Raw genomic sequence first — 25,000 nt, forward strand, 5'->3', positions numbered from 1 at the left:
TCAACAAAGAATTGACCACATATTCCAACTTCGTGCCTGGAATGAATTGATTATATCTTCAGAGAGGTGGAAATGGGAAGAGTATTTATGGTTCCTCTTGACGACGTGAGGTTCAATACATGATTTCATCACAGCTTCATAACCAGCCATTGAACTTTCTATGAGGAATTTGTACTACTATTTTCGCCAGCTACTTCACTTCCATTAATTCTTGACGATTCTTAGAGGTTAGAGAAATACCATTTTTGTGACATTAGCAACTTAAATACCACATATCATTGAGACATAGAAACAAATATTATAGATAACAAAACTGAATAATGCAACTTAGGTGTATCGGAAAGGTGAATCAAAACAGAAGTAGTAAATTGTTCTAGATAGTGAAAGGCTTCCATTATATTTTTTTGTTATCCATGCTTTTTTTCATGTATTTTTCTTTTTTGCTTTGTCTGGCACCTTTCATACACACTTGTTCAGATCTGTATCTGACACCGATACCTGTTCCTTAGTTTCCTAATTTGATATCATCTGATGGTTGTATTATATGCTCCAACCCAATGCCGACGACTTTAAAGCAAATCTGATTTATAATCATAGATCAGAGTCTTAAATAGTATGAACGGTCTTCGATAATAGTTAAAAAGAGCGCTCACATTGATTCTTATTGGCGATACTTTGATTAGTAGACAAGTGGCCTTACATTGATGCGCTACTGAGCATTGTTAATGGAAATGGCGCTAGATAAATATCTCTATTACACGCCATCAGCTCTTTGCGAACTCCTTTCAATTGTTATAAAGAAAAGCATAATCAGCCAAGTCAATGACCTTCTCTTCTCCTTTCTCCTCCCCCCCCCCCCAAATCCTCCTCTTCTTCCTCCTCCTTTTTCTTCTTCTTCTTCCGATGCTGCTGCTTCTTCTTCCTCAAACAACGCGACTGATTCAGTAGTCTAAGTGCATTGTGCACTTTATGATATGTTCTGTCCACGTCGATTGTCATTTCAAAAGTGCGACATTTTCTTGATATTTATCCCCGGGTTTGAGCCTAGATGGCTACTAAGAAAGGACTGCTATGGCCGACTTAGGTCGGTGAGGTTGAGTACGCCTACTTAGTTTGTTTTTGGAATATAGGTCGTTTCTGAGCGCTAGGAGGTCACACCGCCTGAAGATCCATGATGAGGAGAGAACTCTCAAAGTAAGTCAGTCTTCGTTCTACATTTTGACAATATTTAGGAAGGCTCTCAAGTCGGACTCTCATTATAGCGTTACTTCCCTTATTATTGCGAAAAAGATCGATATGGTAAGGTACAAACTATCCTGTGCAAAGTACAAAGATGTTTGCGAGGATCGTAAACTCATCTTTCATAGTCTGTCTACGCTAGCCACCTTTATCGCATTTCGCAATGACGCTAACGAATAAGGGAAATTGTTTAGATCAGTGATGTAGATTATGTGGTTGTAAATTGTTTTTTTATTTTTTATTTTTAAAAATATATTATTTGAAGAGGAAATGGTGGGCTGTAAGGGGGTGGGGGAGGTGTATTGCGAGGTCACGGTGACATTCATAGGAGATAGGAAGAACAGAAATGTTATGAGGCCTGAGGAGGAGAGAATGGGCGTAAGCCGGGGGGGGGGGGGGGGGGGGGGGGGGGGTGTTCATGGTGTAATGTGGGCTAAAGTTTGACTGTCTACGTGCCAAGGTTACTCAAGCCAAACGTAAAACAAAACAAAACAAAAAAAAAAAAATAAAGAAAAAGAAAAGGGACTGACTAAATTTGAACATGGGGAAATTACAGAGCCAATCCACACACGCACACAGACACACACACATACATACATACATACATACATACATACATACATACATACATACATACATACATACATACATACATACATACATACATACATACATACATACATACATACATACACCAATTGTTAGCCTGTGTCTGACACATTAAACAAAAACATTCAATATGACTGCTTTAAAAAGTGGAATGTAAAAAGGAACCTTTCGGGCTCATAACCCTGCTTCACCCAACAACGTAACAAACAACGTCAATGACAACAGAAAGAACAAGAAAAAAGCAATTCGATACCTGGAATCTAAAAAAAGATAGAATCCGTTGAATACATAAATGCCTCCACTCAGAGAAGACAAAACAGCACAATGTGACCTCATCAATGAAGACAATCCATACATTTGTCACATACTTGGCAACTAAAGACTTCTATAATTAATGATGACGTATGGCCCAAGGTAAGTAATCGAGTTGGAATTCATGGAGATAGCAAATCTAATGACCGGAACCACTTACCTCCACCTTTGTGTTTGTTCTTTCTTTTTCTTTTTAAAAATCATAGGATAGGGAATGAGATTAGCGGAAGAGTAGCGTCTCTTGATTGAACGTCACCTTACAGAGAAAACGTCAAAATGGTTTTGCGCATGCGTTCTCTCTCTAATAACTTTTCCGCCGGTGACGTCAAATCAAGGGACGCTACTCTTCCGCTAATCTCATTCCCTATAGTTTCTATAGCTGGTACATTGCCAGGATTAGATGCCGACTAATTCTACATTATGAAGATCACCATAAAAAAACCCTCTTGTATCTCATTATGAATTCAGTGATCAAAGAACTGAAAGACCAAAAACCCATGTAAGCAACCATATTTGATTTTGTTTTAAGAGAACATGTTACAGAGATGTGCTTGTACAAAAAGAAATCCTTATTGTCCCTGAGTTTACCTTTAATACCACTCCAGTCGTTGCCAAAAAAAAAAAAATGAGAAAAAAGAGTAAAAAGAAAAATAACTCAAAAAAAAAAAAAAAAAAAAAAAAAAAAAAAAAAAAAAAGCACGCACAAAACACCCGAAGGTTTTGTGCAGACAATGTTAACTTATCATGATCTTATCTTTCTGAATCTACTGACGCTTTTTGTTCAAACTACTTGTCAGAATTATTATTATTATTATTATTATTATTATTATTATTATTATTATTATTATTATTATTATTATTATTATTATTATTGACCTTTGAATGGTATTCTAACGTTGGCACACTCTTATTTGCCCCCCCCCCCCCCCGGGTCATTGATATTGTGGATAAGACGAAAATGGGTGGTGTATATCTATGATTCCTAGTGATACCCAATTACTACCTAGTGCTTTATTGTTTGATGTGATGTTCTTTTTAAAGACTAATTGGTATTTATTAACAATGCCCAACTCAAACAAAACAAAATTCATTCATGATCACATTATTGAGCAATGATGTTTTAAAGTAATGTGTTTTTTCAGAACTCAATACAAAATTGAAATCCAAAGCTGCAGCATCTTATTTGCAGACGGGTAGTAAAAAAATACCAGCCTTTATTCTAAAAGCAATAACTCCACTTCGACATATCGAAAACTCTTTTAGAATGATACAAGTAGCAACCAGATACTGTATCATCAGCTCATTCTCAGCTACAAGCATTCATAGAACTTGAGTTTTTTTTTATATAGCGCATTATCCACTATAAACGTGCTCAAAACGCTTTACAAGGCGTCCCTGACCAACACAACCACGTAACATGTGGAACGAGACATGACGCCTGCTAGTAGGCAATATTATATTATTTTTTTTTCGGACAGAGACAACGGTGTTAATGCCCAGGTAGTTATTTTATACCGAGATAGAATGTGAACAGAGAGCCCTTTTCAAGGTCTCAATTCGAAATTAAGTACTAAAATGTATTTAGTATCTACAAAAAGGGCATGAGTCTGAAACAGTATTTACCGAAAAGAAAATGAACGTTAGACGGTATTTACCAAAAAGGATATGAACCTGAAATTAAGTCCACGGCTTGTGGCAAAAATGATATGAACGTAGAATGCCATGTACCACAAAAGGCAGATATGAACAAGAAATCGAAGTCCATGGCAAGTAACATAAAAAAAGGGAAATAGTCGCAAAAACGAATCCATGCATGAAACAAAAAGGAGTAAAAATGAGTCTATGACATGCAACAAAAAGGAGATGGACATAAAATTGAGTCGATGACATGTAACAAAAAAGAGTGAAAATGACTCCATGGCATGTGATAAAAAAAAAGTGGAAAATGAATCCATGACATGTAACGAAAAGGAGATGAATGTGAAATTGAGTCCATGCCATTTAACAACAACGCCAATTTACATGCAGCAATTTTTTAAAAGTGCTCAAATAATTATTTCAACACAGGTAGGGAAAATACTCACCCTATAGCCAGATTTCTTGTCTCGTTTGTGTCTCAGTTGAATTGAGATGGAATGGCACCAATCTGGGGGTCGACTGCCACCTTCAGAAATAAAAGACGAGAAAATCGGATTACAAAAGTGTAATCGTGGCGACGAATTGTTTTGTTGTCTCAATAGCCAATCTAGTTTAAACAAAAAATAATCAGATAAAAGCGATGCCTGCCACACGACTCTCTCTAAGATTGTATGATGTGATTGTGTCTTGAAGCGTGAGCATTTCACCAGAGTGATAGAAATATATGATCAATATAGATAGATAGACTGATGTGCAGGCAGATGGAAAGATAAAAGTGTGTGTGTGTGTGTGTGTGTGTTTATGCGTGAGTGTGTGTGTGTGTGTGAGAGAGACAGACACACAGAGAGAGAGAGAGAGAGAGAGAGAGAGAGAGAGAGAGAGAGAGAGAGAGAGAGGAGGGGAGTGGGGAGAGGGAAAAGAGAGGTTGGAGAGAAAGAGAAAGAAAAAATGTATGTATGAGAGCGCAAGCGAGCGAGTGTGTGTGTATGTGTGTGTGTGTGTGTGTGTGTGTGTGTGTGTGTGTGAGTGTTTGTTTAAGTGTATTTTTGAGTACACGGAAAACATAAGATCATTAGGTGGACGAAATTATTTTGAACATGCAGTAAGAAATCAACAACAAAAGCATAACAGACCATCCTCCTCCTGGTTTCCCTGCAACAAGAATATCAATGACGGGGTGTCATGTCGGACATTGTCTTCCCGGCGTTATTAATTAGTGTCCGTTCCAAGTCCCGTGCACACGGATTATTGCTAATTCCTCCAAAGATAAGATATGTAGTGTGGTGATTTTTTGCATGCGGGCTTAGAATTTTAAGTGACATTACGAATTTTGAATACCGATAGCGATTGACCAAGCAGTTTTCTCACAATGCCGAATTCCTTTGAACCTTTCATTGTTGGCAATAAATTATGACTTAAACTTTAAAATGTTTACAGTAATGATGTGTTGATTCTCTTTCTCGTGGAGAAAATATATTCACAACAAAGTTGCATTCAGTGACGTTGCTTAGCAAATAATTTTGGGTTGTATGAAACAATTTAATCATGGATAGCATTGATCTAGTACATCACAGCGTTTATTCTTTATCTCTACCCGTTGTGAACAACGGCCACATAATACAATGGACGACACAAGCAGCCCAATAGGTGCTTATACATTTTTCAGACAAAGACATCGATGTAAAAAAACAAAAAAAAACAAAAAACAACCCCCCCCCCCCAAAAAAAAAAAAAATAGACAACAAAACACAAAACAGGGGATCCTCGAAATTTTACGCCCATCACCGATACGACGATAAGAAATTGTCTTTCACAAAGACATAACACCAGACCAACTGCTGTTGAGCAAGACAAGTCATAAAGGTCGGATAAGACATGTCACGAAATCCCACTGGTCCCCCATCGAGTACGCTACTTGTTCGCCACTGTTGAATTATGTTCGCTGGAAGGGGGAGGGGCGCTTTGAATGTATTAATGTGAAATATCACCGAATGTAAACTTCTTTAACACCAGATTTCATGTAAGTTTTGTACAGTATAACCTTTCAAAGGATCCGCAGTTTTCAAATACAAGAGATGCATAATAGATGACGTAAAAAATATTAATTTGAGCTCTCTCCTCTGAGCTCCTGGTTGTGAGCCATATTATTGTTATCTTCCGCATCCATTTAAAAGATTTCCGCGCTTCGCCTCTTTGGAGGTATTTGAATACTTGTAAATTTTCTTCTTTGTGACAAGTATTCATGTTTAATCCATATTTTTATCACTTTTTATGAACGTAGAAATCCCAACAGGAAGCTAGGCCTCTGGCTTTCAACTATTAAATTATAACAATTGTTAATGTCAAGTGTGTACAAAGTACAATTTGATGTGTCATTTTGAAGCCAGGATGTCAATGTTAGTGCACATGAATCTCGTGCAATGTAAACCTCTGGCCAAGCCTGGTGGCAAGTTCAGTTTTCGTTATCACAACAGAATTCACAGTGTATTATATAGTATTGTAAAACATTAACATGTTAAATCATCCCAGGCCCTTACTTTTTTATATACCGTAAAGAGGAAAAACCCTAAAGTATGATATTGTAACCGATGCAAAAAAAAAAAAAATCGGTTTAATCCACGGGTTGTGGAACGGACTATAGTGTCCTTTGCATAGCGCTAAATCATTTGCCTTTGGCATTGGGATGTTGAGGGGACCTTAAATATAATTTTTGTAAATTGTTTGTATCATGGATTCTATCACAGACGTTTGGTAAGTCATACCAAGGTGTCGCCTTTTAACTCTCTCCTACAGTTAAATAACCTAAATTGGGATTCACCATGTCATCATGTCTACCGGAATGAGATTGGGTATGTCCTGAGGATACGGAAAAAGAACGATCTGCAAAGACATTGGGATGGACTCCAGAGGGAAAGAGAGGGAAAGAAAGCCCCCCCCCCCCCACCCAAAAAACAAAAAAAAACAAAAAAAAAAACAACACGGCGCAGGATGGTGGAAAAAGGAGAGGGACGAAATTGGATGGCACTCCTGGTAGAGGGCCAGGACTGTTTCCAAGGACTGGATGAAATGGAAGGAAAATGTCCATCCTTATGCGTCGCCTGGGGCTGAGAGATTTAAGGTTGAGGTAAGGAGCTAAATGAAGGAATTTTACTTTCAAGTCAAAATGATAACAATAAGGAAATCTGAGTGTCTGAAGTTATACACACACACCCACACACACACACACACACACACACACACACACACACACACACACACAAATATAGATAAACACCTTCCCAACTGAATACAGTATACAGTTATTTGAATGCAAATTCTACAAGTTAAGCTTAAATTAGAATTTGTCCATCCCGACACAATCCCGTTAGGAGAGGATTTGTCACAAATATATTAAACAGAGCGTTATGCTAATCATTTTTGATTTTTCACCCCCTTAACTGCTGATCTCGAGCTGTTTTCTTGTGCTTTAAGAGAAATGTTCCGCCAGGTACAAATGGTAAGAAAATCAGCTGTCGATATTAATTATCTATGTCAAGAATCCTTTGGCTCACGTCTTTAACACGCCACGTTGGCGAGCCTGACGGAGAAAACGTTTTGGAAGTCATAACGCTGTAATATACAATCCGCCCTCAACAAATTCATAACGATTTTTCTCGAATATTTGGCAACATACTGGTGTGCCAAACATTTAGCAACCCCCGATGCACAAAATGTTTACAGTAAAATTACTGTCTAGTCTCTGTGGAGACTTTCAGAGCCCATGGATTCGGAGTTTTTCCAAGTTTCTGTAACGTTAAACATACACTTGATTTGGAAAAAAATAACGATCTACCTCAAAGTACATTCCTCTATACCTAGCATAGAACCAGCTCCACACTCACTGGTGAATGGATAGAGGAGCCAGAAAACCACTCGACGTTAGATAGATTCGACCCATATTTATTTGCTTACTGTTTGGGTCACTGAGGGTCCAGTGTTATTAAATCTTTATTTCTCAAATATTCAAATTAAATAACGGTGTTCCATCAATACAAATTCGTTGAATTCAATTCATGATGAGTTTTAGTCAGAGTGAATGCTTTCATCTTAACACATTAGTAAAAGTAGGCCTTATATAATTCTTCTTCCTCTCCTCTCCCTTCTCTTTGTCGAGACAAATAGTTGGTATTAAAAATGTTTGGTACTTCCATGATTCTATTAGTCTGCATGGAAGGTTTCAATATTGTTCAATTTCATAACATATTATACACCAAATATGTGTGTAAAACAAAGATCACGACTAGCGCCAGTGGAGACATATCCTGCAGCAATGAGTTTCAACTGAACAACTATATCTATTTAATAAATTAAAGAACAGGCATCGGTGATAGAATAACTACCAATTGTAGAAACATTCAAAGGACAAAAAAATATTTGATGCGAGTTACCCTTGAATAAAAAAGATTGCTGGTTATCCAGAATAAATTGCGAATCGCTAAGATGTAGCAAGTTTCAGTTGTACACATAACATTCTCAGGAAGTTTGATAAACGTTTTTTGAATCCTTGCAAAAAGATAAAGAATTATTCTAGCTATATATATATATATATATATATATATATATATATATAATATATATATATATATATATATATATATATATACTTAACCTTGAACACAATAATTTATTTCTATCTCCATGACATAAGAGCACTGTACTTCATTCATGTTCCCCTCTCAAGGTCCGTTCCAAAAATGAAGCCAGCACCCCGGGGACATTATATTCCATATTCTTTATTTTGGTTCACCATGCTTCACCGACCAACAAAAAGGAGGAGATAATAATGATAATATTATTATTCATGTTGTACAGACGCCTGTCGTGGACAGAAGCCGTTTATCCTTTAATCTTTCAACACCGATGTTTCACTATGCTTTAACAGAGGCTATCAATTTCATTCACAGCTAACATGACCTTTTCTGATCACTTATATTTATGTTTTGAGACGGTGGGCCACTGAGGGCTAACCCACACCTGATACTGACTCCGACGACCCGGCACTGCCGTCCTCTGTCGTCTTCTGGAAAAAAAGTCGTCGGGCACGTACAAAATACTAAGAATAAAGAGAAGAGCCGCTAGACCTACCCATACCAAGCACATAAAAATACGGCAGAGGACGTCGGATGCTTGGTATGGGTAGGTCTAGCGGCTCTTCTCTTTATTATTTGTATTGTGTCCGTGCCTGACGTCTTTTTTCCAGAAAACGGCAGAGGACGGCAGTGCCGGATCGTCGGAGTCAGTCTTCGGTGTGGGTTAGCCCTTATGAGAAGAGCCGTGTTTCTTGTAAAGGCGCCATTTCATTTTTAAAAATTATTTTATTTATTTATTATTTATTTTTGGTTTTTCATTTTGCACCTGAGTACGGTGAAAGAATGTGAGTAAGGAGCCCTTTCTTAGGATTCGGCTTTGTATTGCCCACAATGACAAGAGTCTTACGGCTAACCTACATACTGGTAAGAGAAAGCCGTCATAATAATATTACAAGACCACAAAGCAGCTCTACTTAAGTGAGACTCGAACCCGGATCCTCCATATTGTAATGCAATACCTTACGTAATCGGCCATCTTCGATGGATCAAATATAAGTGATGTGTTGCTGTTGGCTTGGGACCCCGAGTAAAGTTCTTTTGAGGACATTGGGTGGATAATACGCTATGTAAAAGCTATATGGTCTGGTGGTATGACACTCGTCTTCGGACCGGAAGGTCCTGGGTTCGAATCCCGCCCTGAGCGGCGCATAGTTGAGTCCGTGGAAAAAGCTCTTCACTCATATTCTCTCACCATACTCAGGTGTAAAATGAGTATCTGGCCGTTAACAGCGAGGTATCTGTCAAAATAAATTGTACCATCGCCTAACAGGCGTCATGTATCGTCCTACATGTTAAGTGTTGCTGTTGGATTGGGTCCCCTTGTCAAGCGATTTGAGCACATTTAGTGGAAATTGCGCTATATAAATGCCCTATTTCGTTTTTTAAATCTTTGGAGCATGAAACTTAACACCTATTACTAATATTGCGGCTGGCCTCACAGTTCAAAGGTGGATGACTGTCCTGCCCATTGTTATGTGACCCATTAAAAACGGACATAAAGGGGCATAGCTGTTGTAAATCGATATTAACGTGTCGGACACTATTGTTATATTATCTAGGCTTACTTAAGTTAGCGTGCAACATGTGGTGGTAAACTGAAGTGAGTCAACGGTCATCCGGTGAAAATTATCATCTGTGAATGTTGTGTCACATAACCTTAGGCGCGTTGCTGGTTGACTAATTAATGGCCATTAGTGAGTCTAGATCAATGGTGAGTAATCAAACATGTTGAAAAAAAAAAAACACACTTGAACATTTATATAGAGCAATATCAACTAAACGTGCTCAAAGTGCTTTACAAGGGGTCCCTAGCCAACAGCAACACGTAACATAATATAGGATGAAACATGACGTCTGTTTGGCGATATTACAAATTTGAGAGAATGTAAATAAAGAGCCTTGTCCAAAAAACTCAACCATGCGCCGCTCAGAGCGGGACTCAGACACAGGACCTTCCGATCCGAAGGCGCGTGTCTTACAACTAGACCACATAGCCGCAGAGTATGGTCTGTTAAAAAAATACATACTGTATCTGCCTTAAACTGACAAATCTTTTCTCTCTCTCTCTCTCTCTCTCTCTCTCTCTCTCTCTCTCTCTCTCTCTCTCTCTCTCTCTTTGACCACAAAACAACTCCTTCAAATCAATCCAATAAAATGACCCTCAACTTTTCAACATGTCTCAGACCTAAGAATTCAAGTAAGATTCGGGATTGAGATTTGTTGACAGGTTGAGGGTCAATTTAATCAACTCATATTTAGAATAAAAGTTGTATGTCTAATATGGAAAATAAAGTGTTTGATTTGTCAGAGTAAGGTCAATGGAATTAAGAAGGATGTTTTTTGTTTGTTTTTGTTTTAGTCGCGACTCAAAATTATGGTATCTAAATAAAAGCGGTCCAATTCCGCTTTTGCAAAAACAATGAGACTTTTGTCTTTTGTCTTTTATGAACATTCATACCACTTTTCACACCAATATTGATGAGACTCAGCCAACGGCACATATTGACATCGAGAAAAAGCCGAAACGTCTTCAAAGCTGATATGACCTCTTAAACAAAGGACGGTATAACAAAAACAAAAAATAAAAACGAAACACCACCCCCCCCCCCCCCTTAAAACAAAACAAAACAACAACAACAACAAGAACAACAACAACAACAACAACAACACAACAACAACAACAAAGAACCAAACCAAACCAAAACAAAGCTAGAGTAATGGGAGTTGATATTTCACAGGTTGGTATTGATTTCAGCAGGATAACGACATATAAATATAATAAACTATATACTCGCCAAACTATTTTTTTCATATTGCCAGATAAGAGTTTATAAAACGATCCAAAGTCAACATTAATAAGAATGTGGTTTACCTTCTCAAATTACAAAACCGATCTGCTCGAATCATGGTTTAAAAACGATTATCTTTTTAGAGCAAAGCGTGATGGATAAACATGACGGGAGAGGGAATGGAGAGAATAATACTTTCCAAAAAGCACACATGCAATTTCATGCCATTGTTCCAGGAATAACGATAACAATTAGGCAAGGGTATCATGGCCTCCTTAGTTGATCGATCGACCTCTCACTTATGTGGTCTTGTGGTATGACATTCCCTATCGGATAGGAAAGTCCTGGGTTCGAATCCCGCTCTGAGTGGCGCATAGTTGAGTGCTTGAGAAAGACTCTTTAGTTACATTCTCTCATTGTATTCTGATGTAAAATGAATACTTGGCCGTTAGCAGCGTTGTCACTTTTTGAAAGAAAAAAAAAGTAATATCGCCCAAAAGGCGTCATGTCTCGTCCTACATGTTAAGTGTTGCTGTTGGCTAGGGGCCCCTTGTAAAGTGCTTTGAGTACGTTTAGTGGATATTACGTTATATAAGAGCTCGCGTTTCTTTTTTTTTTGTTTTGACTATCATTAAACTGCTGCACTCTTTTTTCATCCAAAATGATAGCGATCAAAGTACAATGACAGATTCAAACCTGCGACTCATACATTGGTCGGCGCCTGCCACATCGCCAAGAAATGGCAACAACACGAAAACATCAGAACCACTTATGCTTCTTTCCCATAATATTATATTACTTATTTTGATTAAAATTTTGTTTTATTTGATTCGTTATTGAATTAGATTCCCGTCGCCTATAACTTGATAGAATAAAGTTGCCTACATTGAGATGGCTTTTAAATTACACAGACATCACTATGGCGACACCGAGCTTTATGGCTAAATCTGCCGTGAATTCACATTACGTGGGTTGTAAATAGGTAATTATGAAAGGATGATAGAGGTTACGGGATAGGTTGGAAAAGAGGAGGAGGAGGAGGGGGGGGGGGGGGGGGGGGGGGGGAGACAAAAGGTCATCGACACAACAATATTATATCCTGGCTACAAGGACCTTGGATTGAAAGAGAAAAACATTAATAACACTCGATACCATCTTTACCGCACCACAGCCTCAAATTGTATTAAGTCAGACTATTCCTGACACTTAAAATTAATTCAAAACTCTGAATATTTCTCTGCCGTTTTAAGACAAAGGATCGCAACAAAAAAAAAAAAAAAACACCCCCAACAAAACAAACAAAAACAAACAAAATAAAAACCCAAAAAGACCACAAACAAACAATAAAACCCAAGACAACCCCCCCCCCCAAAAAAAAAAAACAACAACAATACAACCGTTTTGCTGCTATATATATTACTCTATCAAGTCGTATGTCTCATTTTTATAATAATAAATAAAAACATTTATTGACTTAGAGTCAGGAAACCCAGATAGAAAAATGCGTGTCGGCTCAAGAAAATGACTGTGTCAATAACTCAATTTGGCCAATATTACCGATAAGCAACCCTTTGTCCTATGACGACAGTTTTATTCCATTTTATCTATCTTTATCGCTGTGCCTGAGGGATTTGGCAGTCTTTAAAAAAAACAAAAACTCCCAAGATAAAAGACAACCTGTCTAAGAAACATAGATATTTGTAAGAGGGAACATCACGTTGAGTCGGAGATGAATGTAAGATTTGGCGATCCCTACTTATGTTATCAAACAAAATTGCCCTTATTAGAATATTATATCTATTAACACTCAATAGTCTGCATATTATGTCGTCCTATGCTCTGAATTAAAGCGCTACACCGGAGAAATAAATAATATAGCAACGCGCATGGAGCATGAATGTTGCATATCAATAAGTAGTAAGCAATTGTGACAATTCATTTCACGATCCAGGAACCGGAATTCCACCCCATGGATTTAATTTTTTTAAAAATCCCCGGGAAATTTGGCTCTATGGTCTGTTTTTGTTTGTTTTTAAGGGATTACGGCGCTTGCAACACATTTAGGTTATATCAGCGCCAGTAAAAAGGAAGAAAATGGGATAGTAAAAAGTTCTAGAATTACAATTAAAGCACCCAAGAAAAAGTAAGATATAGGGGAACTGAGAACAAATAGGGATCAGATGTAGATTCCAAGAGCATACCACCAATGTACCTAGTTTGAGATCACCTATAAGTCACATCCGGACACAAGCACAAAATCAAAAAAAGAGGAATACACTCAAATGCTTACATTATGCATTCAAAATAACAAGTACAATAATACATAACAGAGAGATGATTTACAAGGGGAAAAAATCTTCTCCCAAAACAATAACTATGCATATTCGTATTTCCCTCCCAGCTAGGACTCCGGCCAGGGCCAGGACAAAACCAAGTAATCTTATTCCAAGACAAAGACAGAAAGCATGTTGGAAAACACATATAAGGGGATAGAAGACACAGTATGTACCCCCTTGCCCACCATGGGAGGTCAGGAACCCCACCCAGGCTCTAGGGTCTATTCCAAGGGAAGACTGGAATAACCCATGCGTCAGCCGCAGTGCAACGCCGCAAACTGTCCAATAATAATAATAATAATAATAATAATAATAATAATAATAATAATAATAATAATAATAATAATAATAATAATTTAAAAAAAAATAAAAAAAAAAAAAAAAATAATAATAATAATAATAATAATAATAATAATAATAATAATAATAATTAAAAAAAAATAAAATAATAATAATAATAGCTAAATATGGAAACCACAATAATAAACCACACAATGGTTTTCCACTATGTCACCTTACAAGAAGATTCCATCGATTTTTTCTTAATTTCAAGGCCTCGATTTCTTTTTAAACGTTTCGTCCTTGGAGAATAAAATGTGGGATAAGTTTAAAATGGATTTTCCCATTTTATTGAGCCAGCGGGAAGACGTATTACCACCATACTCTGAATAAACACATTTCAAACATTTTGGTCAGATAACTGGTCCTTCAAGTGTCGATCGATTAAAACGATCCGCATATTATTATTATCATCATCATCATCATCATCATCATCATCATCATCATCATCATCATCATCATCATTACTTTTACACTTAATTGACTGATTGCTTTACTGACAAAATGCGTCTGCCTAAATTGCGATAGTAATATTCGACTGTAATTGTACCAAAACTCCATGAATGTGCAATTTAGAAATTGATTTTCTTAATTTATTTCTTACCGTCCCCCCCCCCCCCCCCAAGCCCCTTTCTCTTCGACAAGGCAATGCTTTTTACACCGTACTAACGGTAACCGGTTCGTAGAGGTCAAGTTTTACACAGGGGATTAAGAGTATGCTTCATTTGAGGTCTTGTAAGGACAGACCAGTGTTGACCACCAGCCGTGCTACCGGTTGATTGTCCTTCATCAATATAAAAATCGAAGTAGTTAAAGTATGGCATTGGTGAATCGTAGATAAGCGAAACATCAACATGGATTTATTATTTACCAGTCGCGAGAGAGAGAGAGAGAGAGAGAGAGAGAGAGAGAGAGAGAGAGAGAGAGAGAGGGAGAGAGAGAGAGAGAGAGAGAGAGAGAGAGAGAGAGAGAGATTTCATAATCATTTAAAAGGTCAAAGAGCGCACCTGGCAATAATTGACAGTTATGACGTCAAATGCTTGCATTACAGTTATGACGTCAAATGCTTGCATTACACATAGACTTTACAAGTAATAATACCGACATAGTTTTGAAAATTAAATGCATTATAAAGATTTAGCTGTTAAAACGCAGTATGTAACGCTCACGTACAATAAAGATACGATAAGATAAGATATACATAACTAATCCTCAAAATGGAAATTATTATACGTCGTACATCAATCATCATTGTATTAATAAATTTGATTTATACATTATCATACATTAATTGATAAATATACAAAGCAAATATAGGATGAAATAAACTATAAACAGCAGGTACATGCAAAACTATAAAATTCGGATCTGTAGATGGAATAAAATACTCTAATAGAATAGGTAAATATGGATTTGTAAAGTCAATGAAGTTTTAAAAAAAATAGATTTGATTGGATTGCAAATAGCCAACACATGGTGATAAAAAGTAAAACATGACATTGAATGCATCGTATACGAAAGGTACAGAGTTCGACCACAAATTGCGCTATGTCGTCTTGAGCAAGTCGCCTCGCCCTAGCTCACTTTGCGGCTCTGCACTGCGACAAAAGACTGGGTTATTCTAGTCTTCCCTTGGGGTAGATCCTATCGACAAATTTCCCCTGAGGGATAAATAAAGCATCAATCTTCACATAATTTCTATGGATGGCATGTACAGTGATGTGATAAGGTTTATGGTGAAAAAAAAAACACAGAATGGAGGGGAGATCAATTTGTATTTGTAGATGTTTCGAACAGTTTTTGATTCTCTTAAAAAGGATAAATCATGTAAAAAGAAACAGAGAAAAAGAAAGTAAAAACTAAACAACATTATAACAACAACAACAAAAAAAACCCCGAATAGGTTAAAACCAACAAAACAAAAAAAAAAAACCCAAAAAACCCAAATAACAACAACAAGAAACAAAACCAAAAAAAAAAACATACAAAAAATAACAAAAAAAAACCAAACAAAAACAAAACTAATACACAGAAAAAACCAGCCAAATCAAATCAAATAAAACTAAAAACAAAAATAAAACAAAAAAACAAAGCCAGTAAACTAAACTAAACTACACCCCCACCCCCTAAGAAAATTAAAACGAATAAAACCCAAAAATCAACTCTTCCTTCACCCCCCACCTTTCCAAATAGAAACAAACCAAGAAAGCAAATAAATAAAACTGAATGAGACCAATTGTATTCAGTTAATAGAAACTGATCGTGAGTTGAATGAATGGATCTGCATTACATACGTGTCGTTAGATAGAGAGGTTTATCGTTAAAACTCGTCAGGTTTACGGGGAAGATGAGCGGCCACATGAGTAGACATGAAAGGGGCTACAGATTTTATGGAATTCCTACTGGAATTCGAGGAGAAAAATTACAATGGGGACTCCCGACTCCCGACTTAGGCATGAGATAGTGCTGGGCAATGTCGCATTAGACAAATGGATCAGAGAATCGATTCATGGTGAATTGGAGAAAAAAAAGTTTTGGAAATAATATAAATTATTTAGCAGAATGGCAAATGAATATTATACCATTTCTTTCGTTAGAATTATTTGCTATCATTTTGTTGTGTATGCTTGTTTGTTTGTGTATGTGTATGGAAGAGAGAGAGAGAGAGAGAGAGAGAGAGAGAGAGAGAGAGAGAGAGAGAGAGAGAGAGAGAGACTTTACAACGAACGGGTTGAACTGAGCTCGTTCTTGAAAGATCAGGTTATTTTCTGTAATCAGTTATTTGGGTGTCCAAAAAGGTAAACTGTCAGTAAAACAATGAATAATTGGATCATTATTCTAAATTTATTCACATGCATCTTGTTGACTCAACTTGCATTGAATAAGTAGTGTAATTATTAAGTTTTGCGTTGCAAATCAGAGATTGGGAGGGACTTGTAGTTAGTTAGTTATATCCAAATAACCTTCATAGAGTCATTAACGTGGAATTAATTTCAGCTCATTTGCATGAGTCAACTGTTGTAGTCTAAAAAACTCGTTTTTAAATATTTGACCAGAAAACTCATCCTTCAAATATCGATAATTTAAATGTCTCCCGTCTTGGCAAAATCTCTTAAACTGGGACTTCGCAGAGTCCCGGGTTTGAGCGATTTTGCCAAGATGACGGTAATCTAAATCGATCGATATTTGAAGGACGAGTATTCTGGCCAAATATTTATATATGAGTTTTTTTCCAGAGCATGGCAGTTAACTGATTAATAGAGTGGAGGAATGTGACCGAATCCAACTGATATGTCGTACTGCTTTGCTGATAACCTTTTTGTAACATTAAGAACTTTTAAGAACTATTTTTGTTTTAATAGTTTTTGCAGCGCCTGCAATACTTTTAGGTCACGTCAGTGCTTTAAAAAAGGAAGGTTAATGTTAGATGATGTCAGATTTAGAGCATGTCTGCGGTAACCAAGAGAAAAGGCTTGAGTTAGACAGAGGGACAGCGGCATAGTAGTCTATCACTGTACAGACCGGGGTCCGCTTAGATGTCATATAAAGGCACAGAGGCGCCATAATGGGGTACACTCAAAATAAGTCGTCTCTAGTGTATTAACTGCCATTATCATCGTCATCGTCACCATTATCATCATCATCATCATCATGGTCGTCGTCGTTTTCACCCCCGTTACCTCTTACAGTTCATCACCTATTTAATAGATCCTAAATTTAGTGATAATCATCAATCTTTATCTAGATTCCACAAAGGTAAGTTCACTCTTAATCAAAAAGTAAAGCATGATTCGCCTCCGATGTTATAAATATGAACACAAAACAACCGGACCTAAAATAATATAATAGAATCAATATAGCTTTCTAAAGGGTTTATTAGCTGTCAATCTCATATCATATTCAATTGTGTGTTTTACCCACAGCTGTCACCAGAGGTCTCAGAAATTGATACGATAGACACAACAGTTCAACCAGCTTCTATTTTCAATCATCTTATTTAGACTCCGAAAACGCATGCCAACTTGGTGATTTTCATCGTTGGATAAAATATAACAAACTTCTAAGGTCCTATCCAAAGGCTGGCGAGTATTTTGTTACTGTTAGTTTAAAACAACAGATACCGGGATAAACTCCTTTCTATGAACTTTAGGCTCTGAAGAACATAAGGGGGACTTAATAGATAATGAAAGTTTTAAAAAAGTGTTAATTTTAAAAGAAGGGAAAAAACAACAACGAAAGTTTTTTATTTATTTAATAGGTATAAATTTAACACCACTGTAAAATGTTATTGTTTACAGAAACACAAATTCTTTCATGATAATAGCAGTCTTTTACTTCATATTCTTTTTTTTTTATCGGCAACGCCTACTTAAAAATGTAACGATTATATAAATGAAACAATAGCTGTTCTGTGCATTGCTTACATACTTTCTAGTAAGAGAACTCTTTTTTATTGTTATTCTTTCATAATTTCTGGAACAGTTAACCTAGCAAATCGGCATATATAATTAAGATGTTAGATATATCAACATCACTTAAAGTTATTTTTTCATTCTGGTTAGAATTGCAACATCAAGTTCGCTTTTTTATTTTCATTCCGGATTTCATATTAAATGCACGATCATTTTATGCCAATAAATGCCAACACAATTTGATATATGCATGTAATATCAATAGCGAAGAGTGGGAAGGGATTGGGCGGAGGCAATAAATAATTTTTTATCCACCTGTTTAATGCTGCGATAACAACAAATGGATCTTGGCGCGTAGAACAAAGGAATCAATTATGGAGGAAAGAATATACCACAAATACCGGCACGACTTCAGGCATTTGGTAAGCAGAGATAAAAAGGTAAAGGGTATACTGGTAGCCAGATAGTAATCTTTGCTCCTTTCACTCAGTCTTTTACCACGAGAACGAAGGAGATGAGATTATGGTTAGACAATCTGAGGAACGTTAGAGGCTTTGGCAACATTTACAATGCAAATCCGTCCTGTCATCTCGTTATAAAACAATTAAATGTACACATCTATACAGCCCATCTGTAACCCATTGCGTCCAAATGGTATTACATGATAGTGATGTGCAGTTAAACTGGCCAGAAATACAATGCGTGTTGTGCTCTTTTTACTATAAATACATTTTCAATAAGATTTAATACTGTTCTGAGATGATTGGTTTCCAACGACGTGCATTTATTTGGGCAGGTCTGATAACCCAATTCCTTATGGGCTCATTGTTGTAATGGAAATCTTTAAAAAATGACGCAAAATATTGTCCATTACAACAATTATAGTAAACAAGGCCCATAAGTGAGTTCGGATATCAGACCTGCATATATGTACACATCGGTTTCCAAGTACCTACCTTGACGAGTGCGCTTCACAATGTTGTTTTTTTCCCTTCAAGCAGACGTGGTGGAGGAGAATTTTAGTTTTTTTTTGCAGTGCAAACCGCCTAATGGGGACAACATGTTATGTTAACACGCCTCTCTATTGTCTGTAGCCAGGTATCCACAAACACCAGAAAAAGTTCAAAAGAGAAAAAGAAAGAAAGAAAGCAAAAGAAAGAAAAACAAATCGACACCAAAAACCAACCTTTCAAAAACAATGCTCTGGCACTGACATAAATTTGTAACCTAAAGAATAGTCTTACCTCTATGACACAAAAAACTGCGCCTGATGTAATCCATAAGAGGAAGATAAGAAGGGTGAATGAATGATGATATTGACTGGCCCAGCATTTCGTTCTGAAATAAAAATATGATCAGATAAAAATACAAACTTAAAGCTATCTACTCATATATATATATATATATATATATATATATATATATATATATATATATATATATATATATAGGAGTTTTAACGGTGCCCGCTATACTTAAAAGTCACAACAGCGTCAGGGGAAGGAAGATAGTATATCCAGATAGATCGATCTGAAAATCAGTGCTTACAATACAAATCTAGGGTTACAGACGAAAAGGGATTACAAAGTAGTATAATCCAGAGAGAGAGAGAGAGAGAGAGAGAGAGAGAGAGAGAGAGAGAGAGAGAGAGAGAGAGAGAGAGAGAGGGAGAGAGAGAGAGAGAGAGAGAGAGAGAGAGAGAGAAAGAAAGAGGGAGAGATAGAGAGAGAGGGAGAGAGAGAGAGAGAGAGAGCAGACGCAGATAGCTATCTACCCTATGCCTAAATTGAAAGCCCGTCCTAAGTTTAATACAGAAGTGGTAATGACAGAGATGGTACAAATAAATGAATGGAGAAACATAGAAATGAGTTGGTGAACCATGGGCCATGGGTGAGTTGAAATGGTCAATTGAATAATACGTAAGTAAAATAAAACAACTGCACTTACAGGGCAAAATCCAAGGTAGTCGATTACGTTTTCAGAGACAAAAGCTATGTTCAAATCTGAATCCAGCGCCATTATGAATCCTCTCACATTTTTCATCACCTTTCTCCAATGTTTCGAATTAATTTTCACATTCTTTGACGTATCCCCTTCACTCCTAAAACTGATAGACGTTTTATTAATGGATTTTCTTGTAAGCATGGACGACTTCATATTATGTGTATTCGATTTGGCATCCTTAGAAGTGGCTCCCTTTTTGGTTCGGCACGTAAATCCGTTGGCTTCAAACCCTACGGATTTTGATTGAAGTAGGTTGAAAGGATTAGACGGTGCATTCGTTGATACATCATTTTTGACCATGCATCTCGCATAGTGAATTACGTCCGTTGGTGGTTTTGGGAACGAGGTAGAACCGAATAATATATCATCAGGGGTATTGTCGTCAACGTTAAAGAGTGTACTGTTTTGGGAGTAAATTTGATCTGACAGGACGGGGAATGACGACTCGGATTGGTGCAAAGGGAAGTAGCTGAGTTCTGGTGACTCAAAACTGTCAATGTACACATCTTGATATAGACTGTCGTTTGTCTTATCTTCATCAACTGAGGATGAAAAAACGTAAATGGTGTGAAATGAAGAATTGAATCGAAAAATCGCCAAAGGGACCATAAAATTGTAAGATGAAGTTAATCTTTAAAATTCGATCGGGTTTAACATAATAATAATAATAATAATAATAATAATAATAATAATAATAATAATAATAATAATAATAATAATAATAATAGTAATAATAATAATGATAATAATAATAATAATAATAATAATAATAATAATAATAATTATATGATATGATAATAATACAATAGATAGATAGATAGATAGATAGATAGATAGATAGATAGATAGGTAGATAGATAGATAGATAGATAGATAGATAGATAGATAGATAGATAGATAGATAGATAAATAGATAGATAGCTAGAAAGACCAGGAGAAAAAAAATAACAACAAAACCAAAATATCGATAAACAAAGATTACGAGCTAGCGTGATCTAAGGATACACTGGTTGCGTGGGTAAACAGAATTTGCATCAGGATGTGTCAGATTGTGTATTACGTTCAGAAAATATTATATGTAGATGGAGGAGGCACGTAAACCGATGATAACAAGAGCATCAAAATGTTCATCCCTCAAACACCTCCCCCCCCCCCCCCCCAAACCTCGCCCGATAGAATCCCAGTAGAGACATTTGGCCTTCGATTTTATAAAGGCTCTATCACATAATATCGATGCGTATTTCGCAGATCGACTTCAACTTTTAACTAGAAAGTTAATGACATATTTCGTCCCGAATTCCCCCCCCCCCCCCCCCCCCCATAATGATGAGCTTATATCAGTTCCAGAACAACGGAAACCCAAAGTCAAGTAGCCTATAAATTTTAAGTCCTTGCAGACGAGTCAGATCAAGAGAGTTTGTCGGAGCACCCGTCTGGCAACGGCGAACTTAACTCACTCAATCCTACAGAGTTTTGCTACTTTTCAAGATTGAAAAAAAATTATTAAATATGAGCATGTACATAGATAGTTTTATTCAACTACCATTAACATGTAAAAATTAAGAACATTAGCTTTGATACTACGCTTTTAATTTGTCTCAGAAAAAATGTAATAAATAGGCATGTGGTGAAAGTAACTCCGGGTGTACTACGGATATAGTCGGTGTTAGGGCTAAGCAATTCGAACTCTTAGTAAAATCAAGAAAATCTACAATTTATTATGAATCATGAGCTCAATCAATCATACAAGAGATAAAATAATATAGTGTTTTAACATCAACGGCGCTGATGGCGGGGTGGATAAGAGGGCGAGGCAAAAAAAAAGAAAGCAAGAAAGGAACAACAGGTTCGAACTCCTGCACCGTCAATTTGAGTAACACGCAGAAACCCATCTTCAGTCATGTCTTTGTGGCAGCCCAGCTCCTTCAGAGAGTAATGATAATAAGTTAGGGACCAAAACACTTGTGGAGGGAAATTTCTTCTACCATCTACAAACATGGATTTCTAACTTCAAATGATAATCGTTCAGAAGTGCTTATATTGTTAATTACACGTTATTCATTATTTTCATTAAAACAATCCCCAGGGCGCCACGATAAAATGTTCGGATAATGAAGTGCTCTCGTCACAATGTTTTCTCAAAGGATTGAAAGAATTAAATCATCCACCAATGTATAACTATCTATATCATCTAGAAGACCGGGAAATATCAAGCGATCGATCAATATTTCAGTGGGTTGAAATTTTTAAGTGGTGACAGAGTGTTGCTCAATGATTTTAAGTACTTATCTCACTGATCTCCGGGGTTCAGTAGTAAAGTAGTAAATAACGAGAATTAAATCTAGAAGTTATAGTTTGAAGAACTGGCTATCTGCAACATCAAAGGTGATTTCCAAAAAGTGGCTTATAGAGTTCCACCTAATAAGTTTAATAGTCTGCATTGGGTACAGTGCATGCTCACCTGGAGACGGAATTCCGGATGATGCGCCTTGCTCTGTTCTTCTGTTCCCAAGGCCGTACATGATGACGTCATTGGATCCAGTATGGGAGTCTGAAAGTGGAATTGGTAGTTTTGATTGTAGAATGGGATTGAGTGGAAGGAATTTAAATGGATTTAAAGAGAAGTCTGGTACTGACAATATCAGCGGAAATGGAAAATGCAACCTTAAACTACACACAAAGCTTTCCTTGTATAACCAACGACTCAGGACAAACATTGACAGTAGGTAGTGAACGGTTAAATTTAGTGGTTGCTGTACCAACAAACTTACGTGGTATTTACGTGTGTTGGGCTCATGACCGGAAGAAGCCGCGAGAAGGACTCAAAATAGACACTACGTTTGAAACCACTTTTTTAAAAGTGGTGAATGGTGTCGATTGTAGAGCGTCCCTATCGTGACCAGGAGGAGTTGTAACAGTCGGGTCGTGAGTTCAAATCCTTAACGCGGCAAAGTTTCTATACTCTATTGTCTTCTGGCACTCTACTACTCACTTCATTTCTTGTGGTTGTTTGTGCAACTTAAGGTTTTATGAACTTTTCAACAAAACCGCCGTGAGAATTACATGTTGGTAAGAATGTTACAAAGCCCTGATGGAACTCGATACATTTTGACATCCACACTGGTTCACCGGCTCACTCTCATTGATATAGGGGAGGTAATAATGTAGTAAACATTAAAACTGAGAATGCTGGTATGCCAATCTGAGGTCTGGTGCGACATGATACCGAAACTAATTTAGGTTGCTGAGAGCATATCAATTCAGAAAATATGTAGATTAGGCAGGCACTTGTATCGTTAGTGAAAGAGAGGATGCGTACTGAACTGAAGCGTTGGGGAAAATAAAACAAAAACAACAACGAACTAACTAAAAAACAAAACATCCAAAATAACAAAATATAATCAATAAAACAGAAAAGAAAAACCCCCCAAAAAAGAAGATTAAAAAAAAAAAACTGAAGCAAGAAACAAAATATGCCCCCCCCCCCTAACAAATGAAAAAACAACTAAAAAAAAAAACAAAAACAAAAAAATCAAAAACAAACAAACAAAACAATACAACACACACACAAACACACACACACACATACACACACACACACACAAACAAACAAAAAAACCCAAAAAAACCCCAACAAACCCACACCGGAAACAAGTAAACCCAAGCATCAATCCAAAACGCAATAATAACCAAGTCTGCATCCCCCCCCCCCCCCCCCCAACCCCCTCTCTTTTCTAGTAAAAGCTTAACGGTCATGAAAATTCCAGCTGAGTCATGGACAATCTCAATGTTATTTTCTTTTTCTTTTAATGTCTTATTCATGGCTGCTATTTAAAAAAAAAACAACCCAAAACGAATGATTCTTTAGTTTCTTAGGGGTTTCTCCTCCCTCTCTCTCTCTCTCTCTCTCTCTCTCTCTCTCTCTCTCTCTCTCTCTCTCTCTCTCTCTCTCTCTCTCTCTCTCTCTCTAAGCTTGAAGTTTTGTGGATCCCACCTATATCTAAAAATAATAAATTGCCACTCTGTCATTAGCCTAGTTCGAATTTTCTCCCTTATGCACGTTCCGTTATTTTTCAAATAAGGGATTCAAATGCTGTATTCTGACAATAAAAGCGATCAGAAAATAAATAATGAAAACGGCTTTTCACAAAAGGGTGTTCTGGGATTTTTTTGGCACGTACTCCAAACACATTCACTACATTCATATCGTAGTGTATAGGAAACGTTCGATGAAGAATGTGAAATGGGAAGAGAGATAGAGTCGTTATGGAAATGAAAGGGCGGGTGCTTACAATCAGTGTTTTGAGTTTGCGAAACTCTCAATGATAATGATGATGATGATGATGATGATGACATTAATATTAACAATTATGATGATGATGATGATGATGATGATGATGATGGTGATAATGATAAATGATAATGATAAAGATAGAGATATTAATAATAATAATAATATTAATATAATAATAACAATACAATAATAATAACAATAATAATAATAATAATAATAATAATAATAATAATAATAATAATAATAATAATAATAATAATATAATAATAATAATAATAATAATAATAATAACAACAATAACAATAATAATAATAATAATAATAATAATAATAACTCATGGTAAGAGTGATGTAATGAGAGAGAGAGAGAGAGAGAGAGAGAGAGAGAGAGAGAGGGAGGG

General features: G+C 36.6%; 1 protein-coding gene across 2 annotated transcripts in view; it reads right to left on the minus strand.

Moving 5' to 3' along the window:
* The window catches only part of LOC144963056 (uncharacterized), a 117,284-nt gene that overhangs the window by 14,087 nt on the left and 78,197 nt on the right, over positions 1–25,000 (minus strand). For both annotated transcript variants that reach the window (XM_078896669.1, XM_078896670.1), the window contains exons 3-6: positions 22,768–22,857; positions 20,250–20,848; positions 19,547–19,640; positions 4,245–4,324 (exon numbers count right to left, since the gene is read on the minus strand). In XM_078896669.1, the coding sequence (XP_078752795.1) occupies positions 4,245–4,324; positions 19,547–19,640; positions 20,250–20,848; positions 22,768–22,857 (863 nt within the window). The remainder of the gene's footprint in view (positions 1–4,244; positions 4,325–19,546; positions 19,641–20,249; positions 20,849–22,767; positions 22,858–25,000) is intronic.

This window comes from Berghia stephanieae, chromosome 1 (genome assembly GCF_034508935.2).
Source record: "Berghia stephanieae isolate SIO BIC M18660-M18661 chromosome 1, UCSD_Bste_1.3, whole genome shotgun sequence".
In the NCBI taxonomy this organism is placed as follows: domain Eukaryota; kingdom Metazoa; phylum Mollusca; class Gastropoda; order Nudibranchia; family Aeolidiidae; genus Berghia; species Berghia stephanieae.